We start from the raw sequence: 19442 nt of genomic DNA on the forward strand, positions 1-19442 counted from the left end.
TCTCATGTCGGAGCGCCATCTGCTTTGATTAATAATTCACTTGTTGCATTTCTTATATTGTAAACTTTCTGAAATCCTGACAGTTCTTTTACCTTCCTCTACGCGCCCCCATTTCGCCCAGTCTCGGTCACCTCTTGACTTCCTCGTAATGGTTTCTCCACTATGTTTCCTATGCCCTATTAGTATTCTTGCCTAATTTTATTGTTTTTATCTTTTTACTTCATTATACCTATCGTTTGTGTCACTTTATTATATTTCCTTCTCTCATTCAACAGTATTTACTGCATCTTCAGCAATCTATGAATTGGTTTACCTTTTTCGATTTTCAATTCCTATCGTTTCAATTGCCATTTTTCCAGTTTCTAACCGGAGATAGTCTCATCTTTCACTCACCGTACCCATCCCGTTATCCTCGTTTGGAATGTGATTAATTGCCACATTACTCCTTTCTTTTCTCCCCACTTATCTTACACATTTCATTTTTTTGGTGCTTCCATTCCTCGTTCCCTTTAATTTAACATTGAATAGGCACTAAAATTGTGATCCAAATTCGCATATTTTCGCGGGAAATTATGCAAGTTGATCACGCTTTTCCTAAATCTATTTTCCTAAATCTAAACCTAAAAATGATCAAATGAATGATCTTTCTGTGTCTCCCGGTGTTTATAATCGATACCTGCACGTACTGCGGTGTGAAAAGAAGTTTTTAGTTCAAATCAAAACTATTTCTCTTGAAAAATTCTATTATTTTCTCCCCGCGGTAATTTATTTGTCCTAAATCTCACAAAGCCTCACTGGCCTACCAAATACGCCTACCTCACTCCCGCCTCTCCCTTCGTTTCATCTCCCCCTCTCTAACTTACGCTCCAACAATACCTGCTATCTCTCCATCTCACCTTGCTTAGGCCTAGAATGCCAACATTTCCTCTCCCCCATCTCTTGCTTCAGATTGTCAAGCTTCCCTGTCCTCAGCATCGTCCCAACATTCCAAGTCGCTACTATCACGGTGGCATTCCTCTTATGTATCTTATTTTTATGTCGCCATCCCCTCGGCTGTGCAAGGACTTCCCATGACCCACGGAGGCCTTGTCTCCTTCACATCTGCGTACAATTATTGGCCCCGAGGACCAAATCCCGTTGTTTGCGAGGATTAATTTTCATTTTAGATTCCAACATATTTTAATGGGATAAACAATAAAAATAGTTTTCTCACGCCTTCCTCCATTGTGTTGTTACCTTGACACCATCCCTTAAATGACTCCCTCTTTGAGGTTAGACGTGTCGCGGATTACCCTCCGTCTGGGTCCTACCCTTCAACCTATCGGCCCTGGGTGAACCCTTCTAGGAGCAATTACCATTACTCCCGCCAAACATCTTTATGAATTAAATGAACAATCAAGTCCTTATTAAGGCGCTAAACTATTGAAACCAACAAAAAGGACACTCGAAATATATTTTTACGTTTCGACGCTCATGACTCCTTTCTCGAACGAAGAATCATAAAAATTTTTGGGTTGAAGAATAGAGGGAATCGGTTTAGGGAAGATAGGTTTACAAGGAAAGAGCTGGATGTGTATTTCGGTGGTGTTGGTGGGGAGTGAATGGTGGCCATTGGTCATCAGTGTGTTTGGTTTAGGCCAGGCTATTCAAAAGCCCTTTGTGTGCTCGGTTTAGGCCGGGCGATGCAAACGCCATTTGCAGAGTAATATTTGCGAACCGCAAGTTCTCACTTCAATTCTGGTAGGATACCTATTACTGTTATGGTGAAGCAGCGAGATATTGACTGTGGGAAGCGGTATGCTTAATCACCCCATACCTGAACGTATCGCTGTCCACAGTCAAAATTTCAACACTTTTCTTCGATACCTGCTCTAGCGTTACAGTAATAAACTGTCCGGAATCGTCTTTAGTATTTCTACTGGCAAGAAACTAAGTTTTTGGAATTATATTGAAGTGCTATTATTGCAAAGGTTCTTCTGAAACCTACAGTATTTGTATATAACATCAAAAGTTCGATGATAGACATCGTATGAGTCACCTCAGTGGATAAACGGAATAAAATAAGAGGCATCTCACTCATACTACTTATTTTATTCCATTTCCCTTAACCCCTCTCAGGTAAGCGATAAAATTGGACGATGCAATTTTAATTGAAACTCACACCAGTATGAAATCAATTGATATTAGGAAATATTTGCGCAGTAACTTTCATAAAAATTTCTATGGAAGTATTTCCCTATAATAATCAAGTATGGTCATTTCGAAGGAAATATATTGAGAGTTGAAAGTTAGATATATTCGTGTTCATAAAATATTTCTCAAAGAATTATCGAGAAAAAATGTGAAAATAATTTGATAGTTTGAATTTATTTTTTTCTTAATTTCCCTTTTATACTTGAACTATGAATGCAGTCAAAGCTTGGAATTAAGTAAGAAGGCATTTATTAAATACTTGTTTTCATTCTTACTCGAAAAACGTGAAGCGATTTGCCAGCCTCTCTTTCATAGCTGCTTCGTAGTCCAGGTCATTGTTGATAAGCCATATCATTTCCTGCGACCAAGTACTACCTGAATGACGATAGGAAAAAAATCATCACAGAATGCTTAATTAGACAAGTTAGAATTTATTAATCACTATCAACTAAGGTGAGAAAGATGCCATACGTGCTTTATGTGTTCGTAGATGTCTGCAATTCTCATGTCAAGAAAACACAAACCTATGAAAATATTTTGTGACAAGAATTATCTAAAATAAAACGCGAAGTACTCTATTTTTTACAAATTTTCATTACGCAGTTTTTTTTCATTAAACGAGCAAGCTGGATGAAGGGGAAATAAGTTGGGACGGTGAATTGGCCCATTTAGTGGATAAATGATATCCAATTTTTCCAAAAACTTAAAAAATTGTATTAAGATATATAATTTGAAAAAATATGATTAATTTCAGAGAGTGTTGACGGCTCGATCAGCGCAATTGACGTCGGGGGTGGGCAATAATAAGAAAATATACAGCGTGAAATGAGCACATCATACTATATATCAGGAAGCAATTTTTATGGTAGTATCTAATTATAAAAATGTAGCTTACTTTGGAAACTTTACTTCTCAAGTTCATGATCTTATTTGCTCTTTTGTTGCCGAAATAGTTGGAACAGAAAGCACGTTGCCGAATAAAATCGTCATTTATGAACATTTTCCAATGCCTTCATAAATTTGTGGGAAATCGGCAGTTTAAGGAAAGCCATTTTATTGAACTCCTTCCTGCGAAATAGTTTCCCCAATTGCTTTCAGAAAAAATTACAGAGAACTCTTCAGAAGAATTAATTCAGGATTTTTCCATCCTTCAAAGATTACATATAATAATAACTCAATATTTCAATACTTCTCTTAGAACACAAACATATGTATTAGCATGCAAGTATTATAAATGTTTTCTATCTATATTGTTTTTCACTCTATCTATCTCTAACTCTCTAATTCAAGGATTGGTGGACTGTTACCATAAATATAGGTTAAAGTAAGCATTTGGGGAAACTCCGTTTGCAGGTATAATTTGTAAAGAACACTCTTGCGGAATATCATAAAATATGTAAATATTGTACCTGTTTGCAAAGAACGCTTAATTAAAATTGGAATTTGGATTTGGGAAAAGAAGAAATATTGTTTAACAGGCATGGTCCATTATGAAAGTAATGCGCATGATTTTATTGTTACGCGAAATATCCATGGCAGCGCGATAAAACCGATTGGTAAGTATGGTGGGGGGTCTGCCCTTCCAACGCAACCAGTTGCTAGTTTACTCCGAGCAGTCTGAGCGGAAAGACTTGCCTTCGCGTGAAGTGTGTTTTTCGACTTTGTAACAAGGCGCAATGGAGCGCCCAGCCACACGCTACATGCCCCCAGCAACAGGTCCTTCATCGTTACCTACTTCCTGACCCGTAGCACTCCTGTAAGGGGTCTCCCTGTCCCCTTACAGTCCCGACTTGGCTCCGTGAGACTTTTTTTTCGGTTCCACGACTGAAGAGAGAGCTGAAAGGAAAGTATTGGGAGACAGTGGAAAACATCCAAAAGCGTGTTGCAACGTTCCTGAGAGATATTCCCGCCGAGGAGTTTCAGAGTGCCTTCCAGGCGAGGCAGACACGTCTCCGCAAGTTTATTGATGCCTGGGGAGAGTATTTTGAAGAATTGTAAGCATTTGTATAATTACGATCAATAAATCGATTTCCCCAGAGAATGCGCATTACTTTTATTGTGGACCATGTATTGTTAATATTTTGGATCGACATCCAAAGGTAGGCCGACTTGGAGGGACCTTCAAAGAGGTTGCTCAGGATTAGGGTTCAGCTTCTTTACGATATTTTGCACCAGTTCCTTCCCATTGTTCTTTCTGAAGTGTTCGAATTATGTATATGGGCGTTGTTTAATGAGAATGTCTTAAGCTAAAGCAAAGACATGCATATTTTATGACGGAGAAATATGTAAGTTTACATGTTTAGTACACTTTTCGTCGTTGTGATTTGTTATTTATCATATGATGCTGAAATTAGTTTTACTGCGTGATACCTGTATTTTAATGAAAAAGAGCTTGCACCTCAAATTCCATCTGCGATATATCCTTCATTGTTTGCATTGCACTATAAACTATAAAATTTCAACATACATTTAATCAAAATTCGTCCACCTAACGTAAATGTAATACTCCGATTTTTTTGGTCTTATTATGAAGGAAACACACCAGTACATGTTACAACAAGCTCCTAGTTGATGACTATGCTGGTAGCGGTACAACGGTAAACTGGTACAGAGAATATTTACTTTCATTATTTTGTATACACTCTTGGGTAGCCAAATGCAAGCCCTATTCGAAATGAGCACACATTATCTTTAACTTTTATATTATTTAGGCCAATTACTTTTAGCCATTAAAATTACTTCAAAAATAAAAAAATCCCAATTGCCAAAATCAGAGGTCCTTTTTAACATATCACTCTTATGCTTTACGAGCACAAAGGTAACTTCAACTCGCCGAGGAGCTCACATCTTAGTGAATTAACAGTGCAAATAATCTAAGTTTATATCTATTACGAATATGATCTCAAAATGTCGGGCTCAAGTTATCTATTTCTGTCGTAGAATAGATTAGTTGATGCAGAGAGGACTGTTTGGTGATGGACTCACCTGTTCGTGGAAATGTGACGCTCCATATGTCATCTGGCCTCAGCTCAAAGTTGATGTAATGCGCCGCCGCCTGGCGATACTTAGAGAATAAGAAGTACTTGTTGGGACCAGCGTACACAAACCCATCTTTTCTCTTCGGAAATATTTTCATGACATCCGCCTTCACTTCTGCTTCTACATCCAGTATTTCAAATGGCACGGACATCTGCGAGTAGTTATACAGAAGAGAAGGGTCAGATTAGATTCAATAATAGTTTAATGCGTGAATATAAAGTTAATTATGAGTCGCAGTGAAATTAATAAAAAATATACACAGTCAAGATCGATGATTTGCGAAAAATAATGCTAAATATAATGTTTGCCCTAAATTTTTAAAGAGAATATTATCGCTATTTGCCATTCATTAATTTTTTTAAAGCATGCGTCCAGCCATGCGAGCACCAGTCACAAAAATATTTTACTTTGTACAGCACGACGTGGTCCGATTGGAAATATGATTTAATGAAAATATTTGACACATTTTACTTTTCCTCTGATTAACATGCTGTCTGAATTTCTCAAAGACGCTCATCACATCATGAAAAGCCTTACCAAGATGTAATAAATGAGCAAAACACTATGTAGTGATGGATAAATATATTCAATCTATGTTTAAATGTGTTACTTAAGTGTCCAACTTATATGTCTAATTAAACTCGAAATACAATTGTTTCTAATTAATCATTTGGAGCAAAAGCTACTGAGTCTGGGTGATGTTTTTGATTCAATATTACATCAAATATGCAAAAACTACACTAATCACTCCAAAAATTGCATTGTGCAAGGTTTAAAATTTATAAAACGATGATTAGCCCATATTATTAGATGCAATTTTCTTCCCACTCAAAATGAAATCCATAAGTTCCGACGCTGGGCCACTATTCACTCTCTCAAAATTAAATACATATGCACCATTCCATTTTGGAAAAGAGAAACGCTACTTCGATATTTTCAATTCGTCATGCAATCAAAAAACTTTGATTGGATTACAATGTATTACTCGAATGAAAAGTCAAGCAATTAAAGGAAAATTTGAATTTTTCATCAAAATCTACGAATTTTATCCTGGAAGCCATCGCTAAGGTAATTGGAGCTTCCAAATCAGTATCCAATTGTACACCCTTATAAATTTTTGTTTACTAGCAGAGAAGTTATATTAACAAATATGCATATGAGCGGTTTGGTTGTGATATCATAAAACATATAGCGAACAACTATGAACACATTCCTAGGAAAAGTTACTCAAAAAGCACGAATCCAAGAAGGTAACGCCGAAATAATCACTTACTAGAATAAAAGAGAAATTTTGAGTTGAAATTTGAATTTGAGTTTCAGCATATTTTAAAATCAATTATTTATCCTGATTTACGTGGTCTAATGTAGTTCACAATTCTCATTCGGGATAGGCACATATTTTGCGATTATGTTCGCTTGCATTAAAGCTGTCCCTGTTGAATGCCGTTGAAAAAAATCTCGTTTCGGGAACAGAAGTTTATTTACTGAAACGGGAAAAGTCTTGCTCTAAGTCCATTTGGAATTAGCTTTCATTAGGATTTCTCCACTCTCGGCATATCTTAACGCCTTATAGATATCGTAGTTCTCACTCTTCAATGTTTGTCGGCTAATTTGAACAGATAACAAGCAATCTGTAAGCGGCCGCCCTGTTTCGATCGGGAGTTGCTGTTATTAAGCCTATACACGCAAAAGCATAATCTCTTAGGTTACTTTGATAGTTCTTGTTTCATTAATGCTTAAGAACAAATTTTAAAGAAGATTTGGTCAACACCAGGAAAATCGTACGCATATTTGGAATTATATGTACAAGTGGCACAAATGACCTAGTTAGCCGTTCTCTCGGTCTTACTAATCGCATAAAAAACGACGATCAGAACTACGAGAATGAAAACTCGTCAAGTGTGGGCGGATGAGTCAGTTGGCTTGGCAACCGTATGAAATGAAGTTCTCTCTTTGAATCGAGCTATCTATTCGAATACCGTAGGTTAAGATTTTCCGTTTGGCTTAACATTTGGAGGTTTAAAACCGCATTTAGACCGGGAAAAACATATCTGTCAACGCAAAAGAAAACTTATTGAAACTTTTTCCGTGTGTAGGTATAAGATTATCGATTGAGAGTGTTTTACTCCTAATAGCAGAGAAAACATTGACTCATAATCTTTCCGAAGCCTATCGAAAACCATCGGAAATGTTTCGGCGTGGTATTTACGAGACATATACGCGATAGGGAGCACTGTGAAACGCCTATTGACTGAGGGCATCATCTGGCTGGAGTGTAACTAAAAAAATCAACCTTCCGTCATCATCTCTCTCCTTTATCGAGTGTCTTATAAAATTCACCCAGCTTAAGTACTAAGACACGAGACAAGATTGCAACCGCCGGCGAAGGCTCCCTTGCGAGAGAGAAAGTGTGGTTATATAACAACCCGGATCACAAACCGACATGCATTCAAAACGATGACATTCTCTGACGAGTCTTCTTAAATGTTTTTAACTTTAATGCATTGGTGCACTTACTTGATCGATAATTGTACGGCAGAAGAACACGCGTTTAGCCCCAAAACGATGATTTTCTTCTCCGAGTTTGCTTTGCCGCTGGGTGATATCCTTCCTCGGGGAAGCTCTCAGCTCAACTGACGACGGAAGCGATGGTCGCGGCCTTCGTCTGATTGTGACCGGCAGTCACGTGCATGAAGTAGCCAGGAGGGTGGGAGGCATAAAGAGTGATAGCCATTGTTAGTTACTCCTTCACCTTGTTCACTCATTGGCGATCTCTTCAGTGTCGATAGGGGTGGCTGGTATACTACCTGGGGTTGAAATATCTTTAGGCCAACCCTCCATCACGCGGTATCTTACCCTGTCGATGGGTAGATTAGAGTCCTCTGCCGCTGTGTAGAGCTTTGGGATTATTTTTATCCGATCAAATTATCAGACTTCGTAATTTATCGGTACACACACCAGCCGAATCCCGGATGTGGCAGGAGTTTTTAGTGGATCCTTATTGTGGTGATATCTAAAGGAAACGTCACTTGGAGCACGCCGTCCTTTGGATGGGGCATTAAAATGTGGACCCCTTAGAACTTTACGTTAACAGTTGACTTATACCGACGCCGGGTTCCCTCCACCCTTCTCCTTCTATTCCCTGGATATTTTACCCCTATCAATGACAAATTAAAGAAAAACTCCAATAGCCGTCATAAGTTAGCCACCACTCGTCCTGGAAAGAAAACTAAATTTGTTGTGATGGCTTGTGGGAAAAGAAATTCCACCACATTGACCAACCACAACCTCTCAAGCAGAATACCCTTCTGCAGTAGTTTGCGGGATTGTTACTTCCTCGCCAGTGACCAACTACAGACAGGTTGAGAGGTGGTGGTTGATCACTGTCTTGGAATTCCTCTTCCCACAAACCATCACAACAAATTTAGTTTTCTTTGTGGGACGAGTGGATCTAACTTATTACGGTAATGGGAGATTTCCTTTAATTTGTTATTTTACGAAACCATAAATCTCAAGTTTCCTAGATTTGACCCCTATCAAATTACTTACCTATCCAAATTGGTGCAAATGATCTTATCTGTCGGTTGCCTCCTTCTAATAAATACTACCTAAACATAGGATCGTGGGGTGTGGTAGAAAAACAAATTAGGGTACAATTATAATTCCAAATATTTTTGCATTATTTGCTGTCCACACAACCGATGCTTCATGATATATCGATCGATAGTTTATGTGAACGTTGAATTCACAACATGCTTGTTTCTTTCGCGGGGCTACCACAATTGGATAATCTTGTCTTGTTATATCTTGTAAATTCTCTTATCAATTGATCTTGTTTTCCATGAGATATAAACACTTGTGGCACTGAAATGTACACCCATGGAAAATTGATGTTGCAAACCTGACATGAGCTAAAATAAGTTACATTAATACCCCTTCTTTCAGTTCCAATATAAAGTTATTAGAAACAAATAAATATTCTCAATTTGCAATTGATAATTTTGTTGATATAACTGCTGAGCTGTAAAGAGCAATTCCAGATCTGTGTAGAACTAAAGACAAGATAATTTTCGACCTTCCAGTGCAACCGTGTTCCAGTCCCAAATTCTATAACTAGAAGTTATTATGACGCCTGCTTTTCATCTACATCTACACAATACCCTGCAAGCCGCCCGTAAGTAGTGCGGCAGGGGGTGTATTCACACCAGGCATGCGCAGCACAAGAACAGAAAAAGTCACGCGCCATGCATGAGGCACAACTACAGGAAACAAATCCGACATACAAATAAACTTGTAACCGCTTATCGGACCTAAGAGCAAAGCACATGGCTCCTTCACCATTTCTAATGAAATCATGCAACAAGAGCGATATGTTTATTGTTAAATATAGTATCGCCTACTATAAATAGATCTGTACGTATGTATATACGTAATGATCATTCTATTTAATATCTAGTTGATGTGAGTAAGCTATTACTGTATCTAATTGAAACTCTTTTATTAAACGTGCCTCATTAGGATCCCAAGTACTAGCTACATACTCCTAGTGAGGCCTGAAAGCAAGGAGTAACGTCGCTCTTTCAATTTCCCATCGCATTTCCCCGGGACACTCTCTTCTTTATATACAGCTTACCCTGCAAGGTACCATCAGGACATAGACCCAAGCACCTTGCACAAGCAAGGCCATTAGCCATGGGGACTGGATAGATTGGATATATATTTTTTCTGGGGTTTGTTACTTTGGTTGGTGATTTTTGAAAATGTAATGGCCACGAACTGTACGATGGCCAATATATTCCTTTTATTCGTCTGACGCCTCTTATGACGACGTTCGCCCATCCCCATTTCCATATGCCTGGAATCGCATCTCTCTGAATGGAACTCCACTACAACTCTCCTCAGAATAGACATTAAATGACGATCAAATCCAAGAATGGCGATAAATTATGAAGTGTTTCATTCTTTGACGTTCTGGGATACTGATTTTAATACATTTTGCCACTAGATAATAGGATAACACGTATGTTGAATAGTTCATAGTATTTTTTCAAACTAAGTTAAGTGGATAACGGAGAGAGGTATTCCAGTGGGTAGAGCCTTGGGCGATTGATCGGGGGTACCTGGTGCCATACTGGGTGACACCTCAGGGCACCCTCTGCTTCACCCAAACTATGTGATTATTTCGGGTACCAGTTCCACCAGGGAAACCATAGGCAACACAGGGAAAGAAACTATACCCCTTATTCCCTGATATTAGAATTTTACGTGCCATTAGGCTAAGTAATCAGTGAGCTCTCCACCATCATGTATCCAATCAATCTTCGGGTTAATAATCGTGGTTTAATTCAATTATGACCACTTTTAGGAGAGCATCTCGCAATGCTAGAATCATAATGAGACGTTAGTAAAATACTGGAAAGTAGGTTATTCTCGGGATGACACCAATTGGTTTCAAAATTTTTAATTATGTAATATTCCAATGTTCTCAGCTAATTTTCATTTCATTATAAAACGTCTCCTAATTTTTATCCTAGCAGTATTATGTGATATGGGTTAATAATCGTGGTTTAATTCAATTATGACCACTTTTAGGAGAGCATCTCGCAATGCTAGAATCATAATGAGACGTTAGTAAAATACTGGAAAGTAGGTTATTCTCGGGATGACACCAATTGGTTTCAAAATTTTTAATTATGTAATATTCCAATGTTCTCAGCTAATTTTCATTTCATTATAAAACGTCTCCTAATTTTTATCCTAGCAGTATTATGTGATGCAGATTGTGCATGTATTTTATGGAATCTCACTTCCGCATTCATTTAGGGCGTGGGAATGATTTAATTATCGCCTTTATTAATTGCATTACAGGAATGAGTGATTAACTAGTATTCTACACTTTTGGCAAAGTACCATGTATATGTAATGGCAAATTGGGCTATGGCATCAAGGATATTTAACTTTTTTCGTACAGGTCAAATGCTAATTACATAAAAGGCCACAGTTAGAATGCGATTATGCGAGCTAGAATATCTGAAAGAAGACATCAATAGTACAAATGAACTTACTCTAGAAGCGTTAATAGGAGAGCATATTATAAGAACCGTTTTGGTGCTGGAAATCTCTAAAATTGCTCATGTCCAAGTTGTTTGCGGTGCTATGGGTGTCAATACCTGCAATTGTGGTTTCTATATTTTTTGTTGATGTGCAATTGAATCTACTGATGTAACACTAGATTCTGATGGCCCATGCTAAAGGCGCTCATATGGTAGATGCTACTGTTGCAGTCGTTGTCGTTGAAGTTGTTGCCGTGGTAACCGCAGCAATTTCTAGCGATTTTGTTGCAACCTATGAACTGGTTGAAGCTCAACAAGGTCATATACGGATGAATAATATGAAACAATTGGTTCATATTTTATCCGAATATATTAAAAATGCTAAATCTGTTCAAAATTGGACCTTTATTTTTTGAAAAAAATCATCTCCAGAAGACGATTTCGATATATCATGATGGTCGTTGAAATTTCTTTCTTCCGATGTGATTCGTCATACCCTGTATCATCCTCTTCTGATGTTTTAGATTCCATTAGAACTGAAATCGTAAATCGGTGTGACTTTCATTCTCTCGTATCCACTCATCAGCTTTAGCATTTAAAACAGGTGGGAACATCGACTTCCAAGCTCCGCTTTCACCTGAAAGAAGCCAAGGTACGATTGAGAAATAATAGTACATAGTTCAGATTTGAGAGAGGCCATTTAAACTATCCTTTGGAACTATTCCCATTTTAAGTGCACACCTAATTTTTGGCGTCGTCTTGGTTCAAAGAACGAAGCTAAATGAGAGTTGAATCGCAAATTTGTTGACTTCGTTTTGGTTAAAAGTTAACAAAATGTAACAAACCACCATAGGTTTTATTGTTGGAAATAGGCGAACTTTTCACTCACCTGTGAACACGGCCTTTGGGTCAATGAGACTGTGAGCCTTTTGCTTCAAATTGTACTAAATAGGATGACCGTTTGGTTACTTGACGGTAGGGTTTTAGGTTCGTATCCCGGGGGACGCCTTTGAGGAACCCCATTCAAATAAATCAAACGCTTTGATTTCCTGATCACCACAACGTCGCCCCCTGAGGAACCGAATTGTATCATGGGGAAAGCAATTGCCTTCCACTGACCTGAACCCGAGCCATCAAGCTTTCGGGTTAAAAAACTAAGATTAACCAATCGGTTCGAATGGTAAACGCATTACAAGATAAACGAGATACATAAAAAAATTGGGGGCAATGTGGAAGTGGTATCACAGGAGGTCGATGAAAATAAAATGGATCGACAAAGTAATGAATCAAGAAGTACATTGAAGAGTGGTTAAAGAGAGAAGCCAATACAGGACACGTGCAAGAAAGAGGGACAAATTCTGATGCATGATAACCTTCTGAAGACCATGATCGCAGGAAAAATATAGAGGTGCGAATTACATAGGAAGGTAAATGGAGGGGTCGGGATGGTGCGGTGACTAACGTACACGCTTCACTGAATATTCTGCAACCATTTTAATGAACCACGTTGTTTAAGTGAAATCCGAAATTGAATGTGATCCACATTAAGGCGATGGAGTAACTTCGTTTGAAGCATTTACTTTTAGACATTTATTTTTATTCATAATTTTGTTTATTTCATTCATTTTTTACCCAACTTCGATCTTTTTCCAATTATGTGTATTTTTGTCGAATTAAATTCAGTTGTAATTAATTGCAATGGTGCCGAATATTCTCTGGTTATATTACAACTGATTCAATCGATATTTATTTGACATGTGTAATTACTGTCTACTGTAAATTTAAACTGACGATGTTAATCAATGAATATAATCTCTTTTTCATGATATATCCTTACTTTTCATAAACTATTTTTGCATTTCAGAATAAGTCCAAGCAAATATTGCTCTGAGAATAGAATTTTTCGAGTGGGAATGAGCGGAGGGAGGGAGAGTGATGTAGAAAGAAATATGGACATAGTTGGAGGACACACTCACAATATCCTCTGCTATTTGGGTGACTTTATTTGCATTAATATTAAAATTACACACTGAACACTCAATAATGAGTAGATAAGAGTACTTTGATATTTAAATGGAACGATATGAATTTACTTGAACCGTTTATGGCACATATAGTTCAATAGATCGGACATGGAATGTCTTACGAACCTTTGCGAAAAAATCCTGGTGCATCATCTTTCTTCATTCCCTTCACATTGTCCATTAATCGCTGCAACGACGGCTGTTTGCGGAAGTTATCGATTTGAAGGTGGTCGACAAGTTTGATTACTTGCTCATCCGTGTAACTCTTCCCCAGGAAAGCCGCGGTCTTCCGAATTGTAGCCGGAAGGTCCTATTTTAAGTGAGCGGGGTAGAAGGTTAATCATATATAGCTATAATACTGAGTTGTTGCTATTTGTTAGATGATTTAGTTGGGTACTCGTACAAGTTGCAATCAGGTTGAGAGAATGAGATTACGAGGGTTTGGTGCTAATACCTTTTTCATGTCCTCGTAGAACAGGAAAAGCATGTTTTTGTGTTCCTTAAGGCGCCAGGATTCTTCGACGTGACTCCAGAAGGGCGCCCAGGTGACTTGGGAAGAAATAAATCCATCAATAAATTATTACTTTGGAAAATAGTCAGTACTCTTGATTTTAACACCAATTCGTATCTTTTAGAAAGCCTTTCAAGGGTGTTAAAAAGATATGTACTCTCCCATAAGGTGAATAATGTAAAAAACAATCAAACATACGAAAGGGCAATATTATTGGAGGTAAGGGTAAAATAATAGATGTTGTGAGATTATATGGAGATGAGGAGATGAATTAAGAGACTAAATGCTGTTGAAAACAGCATTTCGTCGGGAATATCGAAGAGAGTACTTATTCAGATGAATATGGGAGAAAATAATGGGATGTGAGTGCACTGGAAGGAGTGTTACTTCAGACTAAACGTTATGGAAAACAAGAGAAATTTGAGCAGAAAGACAAAGAGGACAAATATTTCAATGATGAATGTAAGATCTAATGCTCTCAGATAGATCTATACTGTGGGTAGATGTTTTAAACAGTGTTCAATTTTCAGGGTCTGGAAAGGGTCTTCCTATTCTAGACGGAATAATTATAATATATTATTACAGAAAATCTATAAGGCATGGTAGAAATAGAATATCCGTAGCATATCCTTACGTAAATCTCGCTGGAAAAAGTCCCAATACTGTGGGAAATCTGCCTCCATATCAATATCTCCCTTGAGACGATGCAAATGAAAATAGGACACAGCAACGTCCTTGGGGTTTCTTGCAACGTAGATAACCTTAAAGAATACAATAAAATACGTTAGAACCAACTGCGAAATCACACGTTTATGCTTCGCGTCTGGGTCCAGACTTGTGCCTGCCGCAGCGCATTGGATGTGACAAATCCAGATGATGATATCCGAACAAATCCGAAAGATGATATCAATCAAAAACCTTGTGTGTAAATAGTCTTTTCCAACGTTAATACTATCGAAAATATGTGTATATTAATTATTAAAACTTGTCAGTTGCAATCAAGTGGGAGTGATCAGCTGTTCTGTTGGGTGTTAAAATGGCTAATATTTGACCAGCGCCAGGCGGTCTTTTACACGAGAGTCAGGAATGCAATTGCATTGACTAAGGAATTCGATAAGAAAAAAAAATCTGAAAATAATAAAATAATTTAACCTTCAAGTTTTGTAGTGGGAATACATGCACGTACATGTCCTACCTACCCTTGTTCGTTCCTTTCTAATCTTTAAATAGATATAAACACTTATATTGAAGTAACATGAAAAGCCTATACATTATTCTGAGGAGCATATTTGAGCATGAAGTCCTTATAAGGCTTTAATGCACATGCAATTGTTTCTCTTTTCAAGGTTATCAACAATCTAGAACATTCCTGCGGTGTTTAGGTTTACGGTGGACACACGTATGGAAAAATATGCCTCTAGAATACCTAAATACATTGACATGTAAAATGGTCATAAGCTTGAGGGGAAATAAGATGTTGTTTTCGGAAATGAAGTTGCTTTCGATATATATATTGATTTTCAATTTTGGAAGCTACCCCTTTTTTTTGCTCTGCATTATCTGTAATACAAATACACGATATTCAATTGTTTCCGGCTCATCTTTGTGGAAAAACATTAATTAAATGAAGAATACAATGTATCTTTCCACTGTCTTTTATTCACGTACAACCAATTTCAACGCTCAAGCGTCATCATCAGGTCAAAAAAGTGCCTGATGATGACGCTTGTGCGTTGAAACTGGTTGTACTTGAATAAAAGACAGTGGAAAGATACATTGTATTCTTCATTTAATTACAAATACACGAATTTACATAACCAAGATTTCACAATTTTGGAGTCCTTGAACGAGATCAAGTGATACTGTATGCCCAAGGCAATCGCTAGCAAAATGGCCAAGAATGAACTTATTGCCAGATGGTGTACTTTCTAACCCTATCAGCCCTTCTTTACTTTCTCAGGAAGTAGAGACATTTCTAATGACAATGATTGAGTCATCCCTGGTATAAATATGGGATATTAAGACAGAGATTATGATATTTTTGAACATTAACAGGTTACACTGGTCAATTGAATTCAGGTTGGAATGGTTGTTGAATTAAGGTCTTAGTCAAATCCTGAAGTCTGGTCACAGAAAATGATTCTTTTCGTTACTTCATGTCCTCTCTTGATGGAATTTAGTCAACAACAATTCTTTCTCAGCATCTCGGAATATGCCTCCATCATGTCCGGGAGTCGCTTTCACATAGGGAATTTCCCTTCGCTAAATTATTTCCCTTGAAAAACTCCGTTTCACTCGCCCGTATTTTGTTCCATTTCATTAATACGCTCCTCGCCATCTTGCTCTCATCTGAAGATGGGATTCCAACCTCATTTGATCATTACATTTCATTCTTATCTTGTACTTTTCATAAATTTCGCTAGTTTTTAATTGATATCTTCGTCTGTATTACTGAGATACGCATATACACTATTTAAGAAGTGCAAAATGGGTAGCCCTGTCACTCTCATGGTAGAATTACACGAGTTGGTCTACATCGTCATACTTGAAAAAATATCAAGATGATAAAGTTGCTGGGACAAGGCAAGAGTATTCGAGCATATGACGAGGGATACCAACCTTACATGTATCGAGCAGTGTCGGCGGGAGCAGGCTCAGTGGGAAATGTGTCTTGACGTGTCGCGGAGATTTCATTTTCGGTAATGTCTCATAAGCCGGTCTGAAATTCTCCCTGAGCAATTCCAACTTCGAGGGATCGTTCTTATGTTTCTCCATCATTTCTGCTATGAAATCATCTGGCAATACGAAAGAATACCTGCAGAACAGAAATAGCAACTGTTAATCAAACGATTATATTCTTCTTCAGCCGTATAATACTCTATTAACTGTTATATCATATTGAATACATTGTTTGGCGCCTTCTGATATTGTGGATGCGGTAAACTATCATCCCCTCTAGGCACCCCGTTGAAATTAAATCTATATTCATAGAATAAATATCGCAGATAAATGTGTAAATAGAAAAATACACACGTTAGATCAACATGAATTCTCCCATATGTTCGTCGGAATTATAAATCTATGTTTTCCATTTTTGGTACCCTGCAGGCCACCGCTAGGGTGTGTGGTAGGGGGTGAATACACATGAGACCAATTTTGACCTGAAAATGACCCTACCGCGGTCGGACAATGTTATTATAAGTGAATATGCTGGAGTGATCAGAATGAGTAGAAATTCTCCCTGGGGACACTTTTATTTTTATTTGGTTAAATAATTCTGGAATTAAAGATGCAATAACTTAAAATACATATTTATAGCGTGCTTTTCAATGAGTGCGATGATTGAACAATAAAAGTAAAGACAGAATTGTAGCCTATGGATGTGCGGTGTGGCAGACGAATGATGGAAATCAAGATAGGATGATTTTCTAAGAGTAGAAGTTGTTAAATTAAAGATCTGAAAGGTTTTAAAGAATAACCTCACGGAATGATGTTTTTAGTAATAAGGAGGCTTATCGAACTTATGAATAACTTTCTTGACAAACTTAAACATCTCATGAGTGTGTTGTAATTACATATGTTTTTTCTCCACGTTATGAATTTTATTATTTTACTTTTATTAAATACTAAATATTAGACTTGGGTTAATATTAATTATTACCGGACACATTTTGAGACATAATGGCCTCATGAAATCAGTTACTAGTACGGAGTAGAAGTGAACGGGGAAAGCTACGGACGAATAACAGAAAAAAAGGCCCTGATGGAAAAATCGAAAAAAGATAGGCGTCAAAGCGAAGCAATATGAGGATGTATTGGTTTCGGTCAAAAAATAATTGAGTATATAGCTTTGAAAAACTAATCTCAGGAATGAAGGGTTATGATGATTTTGAATGCGTATCTAGAATCGTGCGATCACATTTTTCGCAAAATTAAAAAAAAAGGATGAGCTGAAATATTTTCCTAATATTTCTCAACAATATTTTGTGTGCATTCGAAAGGAAGGAAATATTAAATGTGAACTAGAAATGTAAAGTATGAAATTCCTTGCTTGTGAACGTACAATAATATAGGGCCATTGGGCTACGTCGCCAAATACTACCCCACATGTCCTCAGAAGGCATATAGAAATGATTCATCATCGTTTTTAGTTTTTAGATCGATAAAATTAGAAGAGAGATGCCTATATCATGGCTTTTTCAAGCTATATTGTAGTCGTCTAAAAATTACATCATTCTAAATGTTAAAGACTTACTCGAGGAATGGGGAGCGGGTGATTAACTTCTTACTCAACGCTGTTTCGTAGTCGAGATCATTGTTGATTAGCCACACCAGTTCTTGCGTCCAAGTGCTGCCTAGATAAGACAGAGCAAATGCATTATGTTATGCATGGACAATTAAGCCGCTATGTGGCCAATGAGTAATTAACGTACCATAAATGAAGCTGATTCAAAGATCTTGTTAAGTTTGCGGTAAGTTAGGGCGCTCATTTAAATGGTATACATTGGCTCCTAAGAGACTGCTAAGACGGCTGTGATTGTGGAGAATTATCAGGGGGTCGTCAAATATCTATATTTTGACAAATCAAACAATACATTCCAGCACTTTCTGAGTTTCCTAGGATACTGCGAACGGTTCTTCCAACCTGAAACGCCTGGATTTTAGATGGTAGAGCTCTACAAAGTCGACTAAAGTAACCGTCAGAAGATCCTTTTCCCGATCGAAAGTGCAAACATGGGCTAATAATTTTGTAGAATTCCCCATTATTAATAATATTTTTCTAGAAATTAATAAATAAAATGAAAAATAGTTAATAAATTAAAAAAATCAAATGCTGGATATACTCACTCGCAATGGGAGCATAGCTCCTGATCAAAACAAAATTTTATTCGGTTTGAGTTTATTAAACTATCGTTAACTTGATTTATTTTGGTCACATTCCCTCGGGTTAAAATTATTACTCCACTACTATTTCCATGATCACAACAGTCTTACTATAACCTCACTTCTATTTTCATATTGTTTTCTGCTCTGCAATTATTCTTTTGTTCCTGTTAACTTTCGTTTCCTAATTAATTCTACGCATTTGACATCCAAATACTCTAACTGCCTGGTTTTATTTTCAGTATAGTCCATCAAATGCAATATTTGTTATTCACATTTTTAAAATATTAAACTAAACTACGGTTACATTAATAAAACCATCTTCTAGCCAAACCCAGTAAAATCTTTGCCACATATATATTTAGCTAACAATATAACATAAGATTAAAATTTTTCAGAATATACTGAACAAACATTAAAATGTTCACATGGTCTTTATGGAGTAGGGCTCACGCAATCACATTGTACCTCTTACATCCAGATTTATAAAGCGGTTCCGTGCACAATTCCATTTCAAAAGGTAAGAACCTAACCTGAACGGGGGAATGAGATAATCCAAACATCATCTGGTCTTAGCTCCATGTTATAGTAATGAACACCTTCCTTGCGATATTTTGAATACAAGAGATATTTTTTGGAGCCAGCGTGGACGAAGCCATCTTTTCTTTTCGGGAAGAGTGTCAGTACTTCCGCATTCAACTCGGGATCCACATCCTGTATTTCAAACGGCACCGACAT

At 37.3% G+C, this 19442-nt stretch overlaps 2 protein-coding genes across 2 annotated transcripts in view; both read right to left on the reverse strand.

Moving 5' to 3' along the window:
• Window positions 1-7850, reverse strand: part of LOC139692500 (uncharacterized) — a 36851-nt gene extending 29001 nt beyond the window's left edge. Inside the window, exons 1-3 of the mRNA XM_071590718.1 lie at window positions 7750-7850; window positions 5179-5383; window positions 2469-2568 (exon numbers count right to left, since the gene is read on the reverse strand). Of these exons, the coding sequence (XP_071446819.1) occupies window positions 2469-2568; window positions 5179-5383 (305 nt within the window). The 5' untranslated portion in view covers window positions 7750-7850. The remainder of the gene's footprint in view (window positions 1-2468; window positions 2569-5178; window positions 5384-7749) is intronic.
• A 5577-nt stretch (window positions 7851-13427) lies between these two features.
• On the reverse strand, window positions 13428-19442 carry LOC139692501 (sulfotransferase 1C4-like). The gene is made up of 6 exons (XM_071590719.1): window positions 19238-19442; window positions 18076-18175; window positions 16440-16635; window positions 14455-14581; window positions 13764-13858; window positions 13428-13619 (listed from the first exon to the last, which is right to left on the reverse strand). Exons 1-6 carry the CDS (start codon window positions 19440-19442, stop codon window positions 13428-13430), a joined length of 915 nt encoding a protein of 304 aa, XP_071446820.1.

The sequence above is a fragment of the Hetaerina americana genome, unplaced genomic scaffold, assembly GCF_022747635.1.
Source record: "Hetaerina americana unplaced genomic scaffold, ioHetAmer1.1.p SCAF_4, whole genome shotgun sequence".
Lineage (NCBI taxonomy): Eukaryota > Metazoa > Arthropoda > Insecta > Odonata > Calopterygidae > Hetaerina > Hetaerina americana.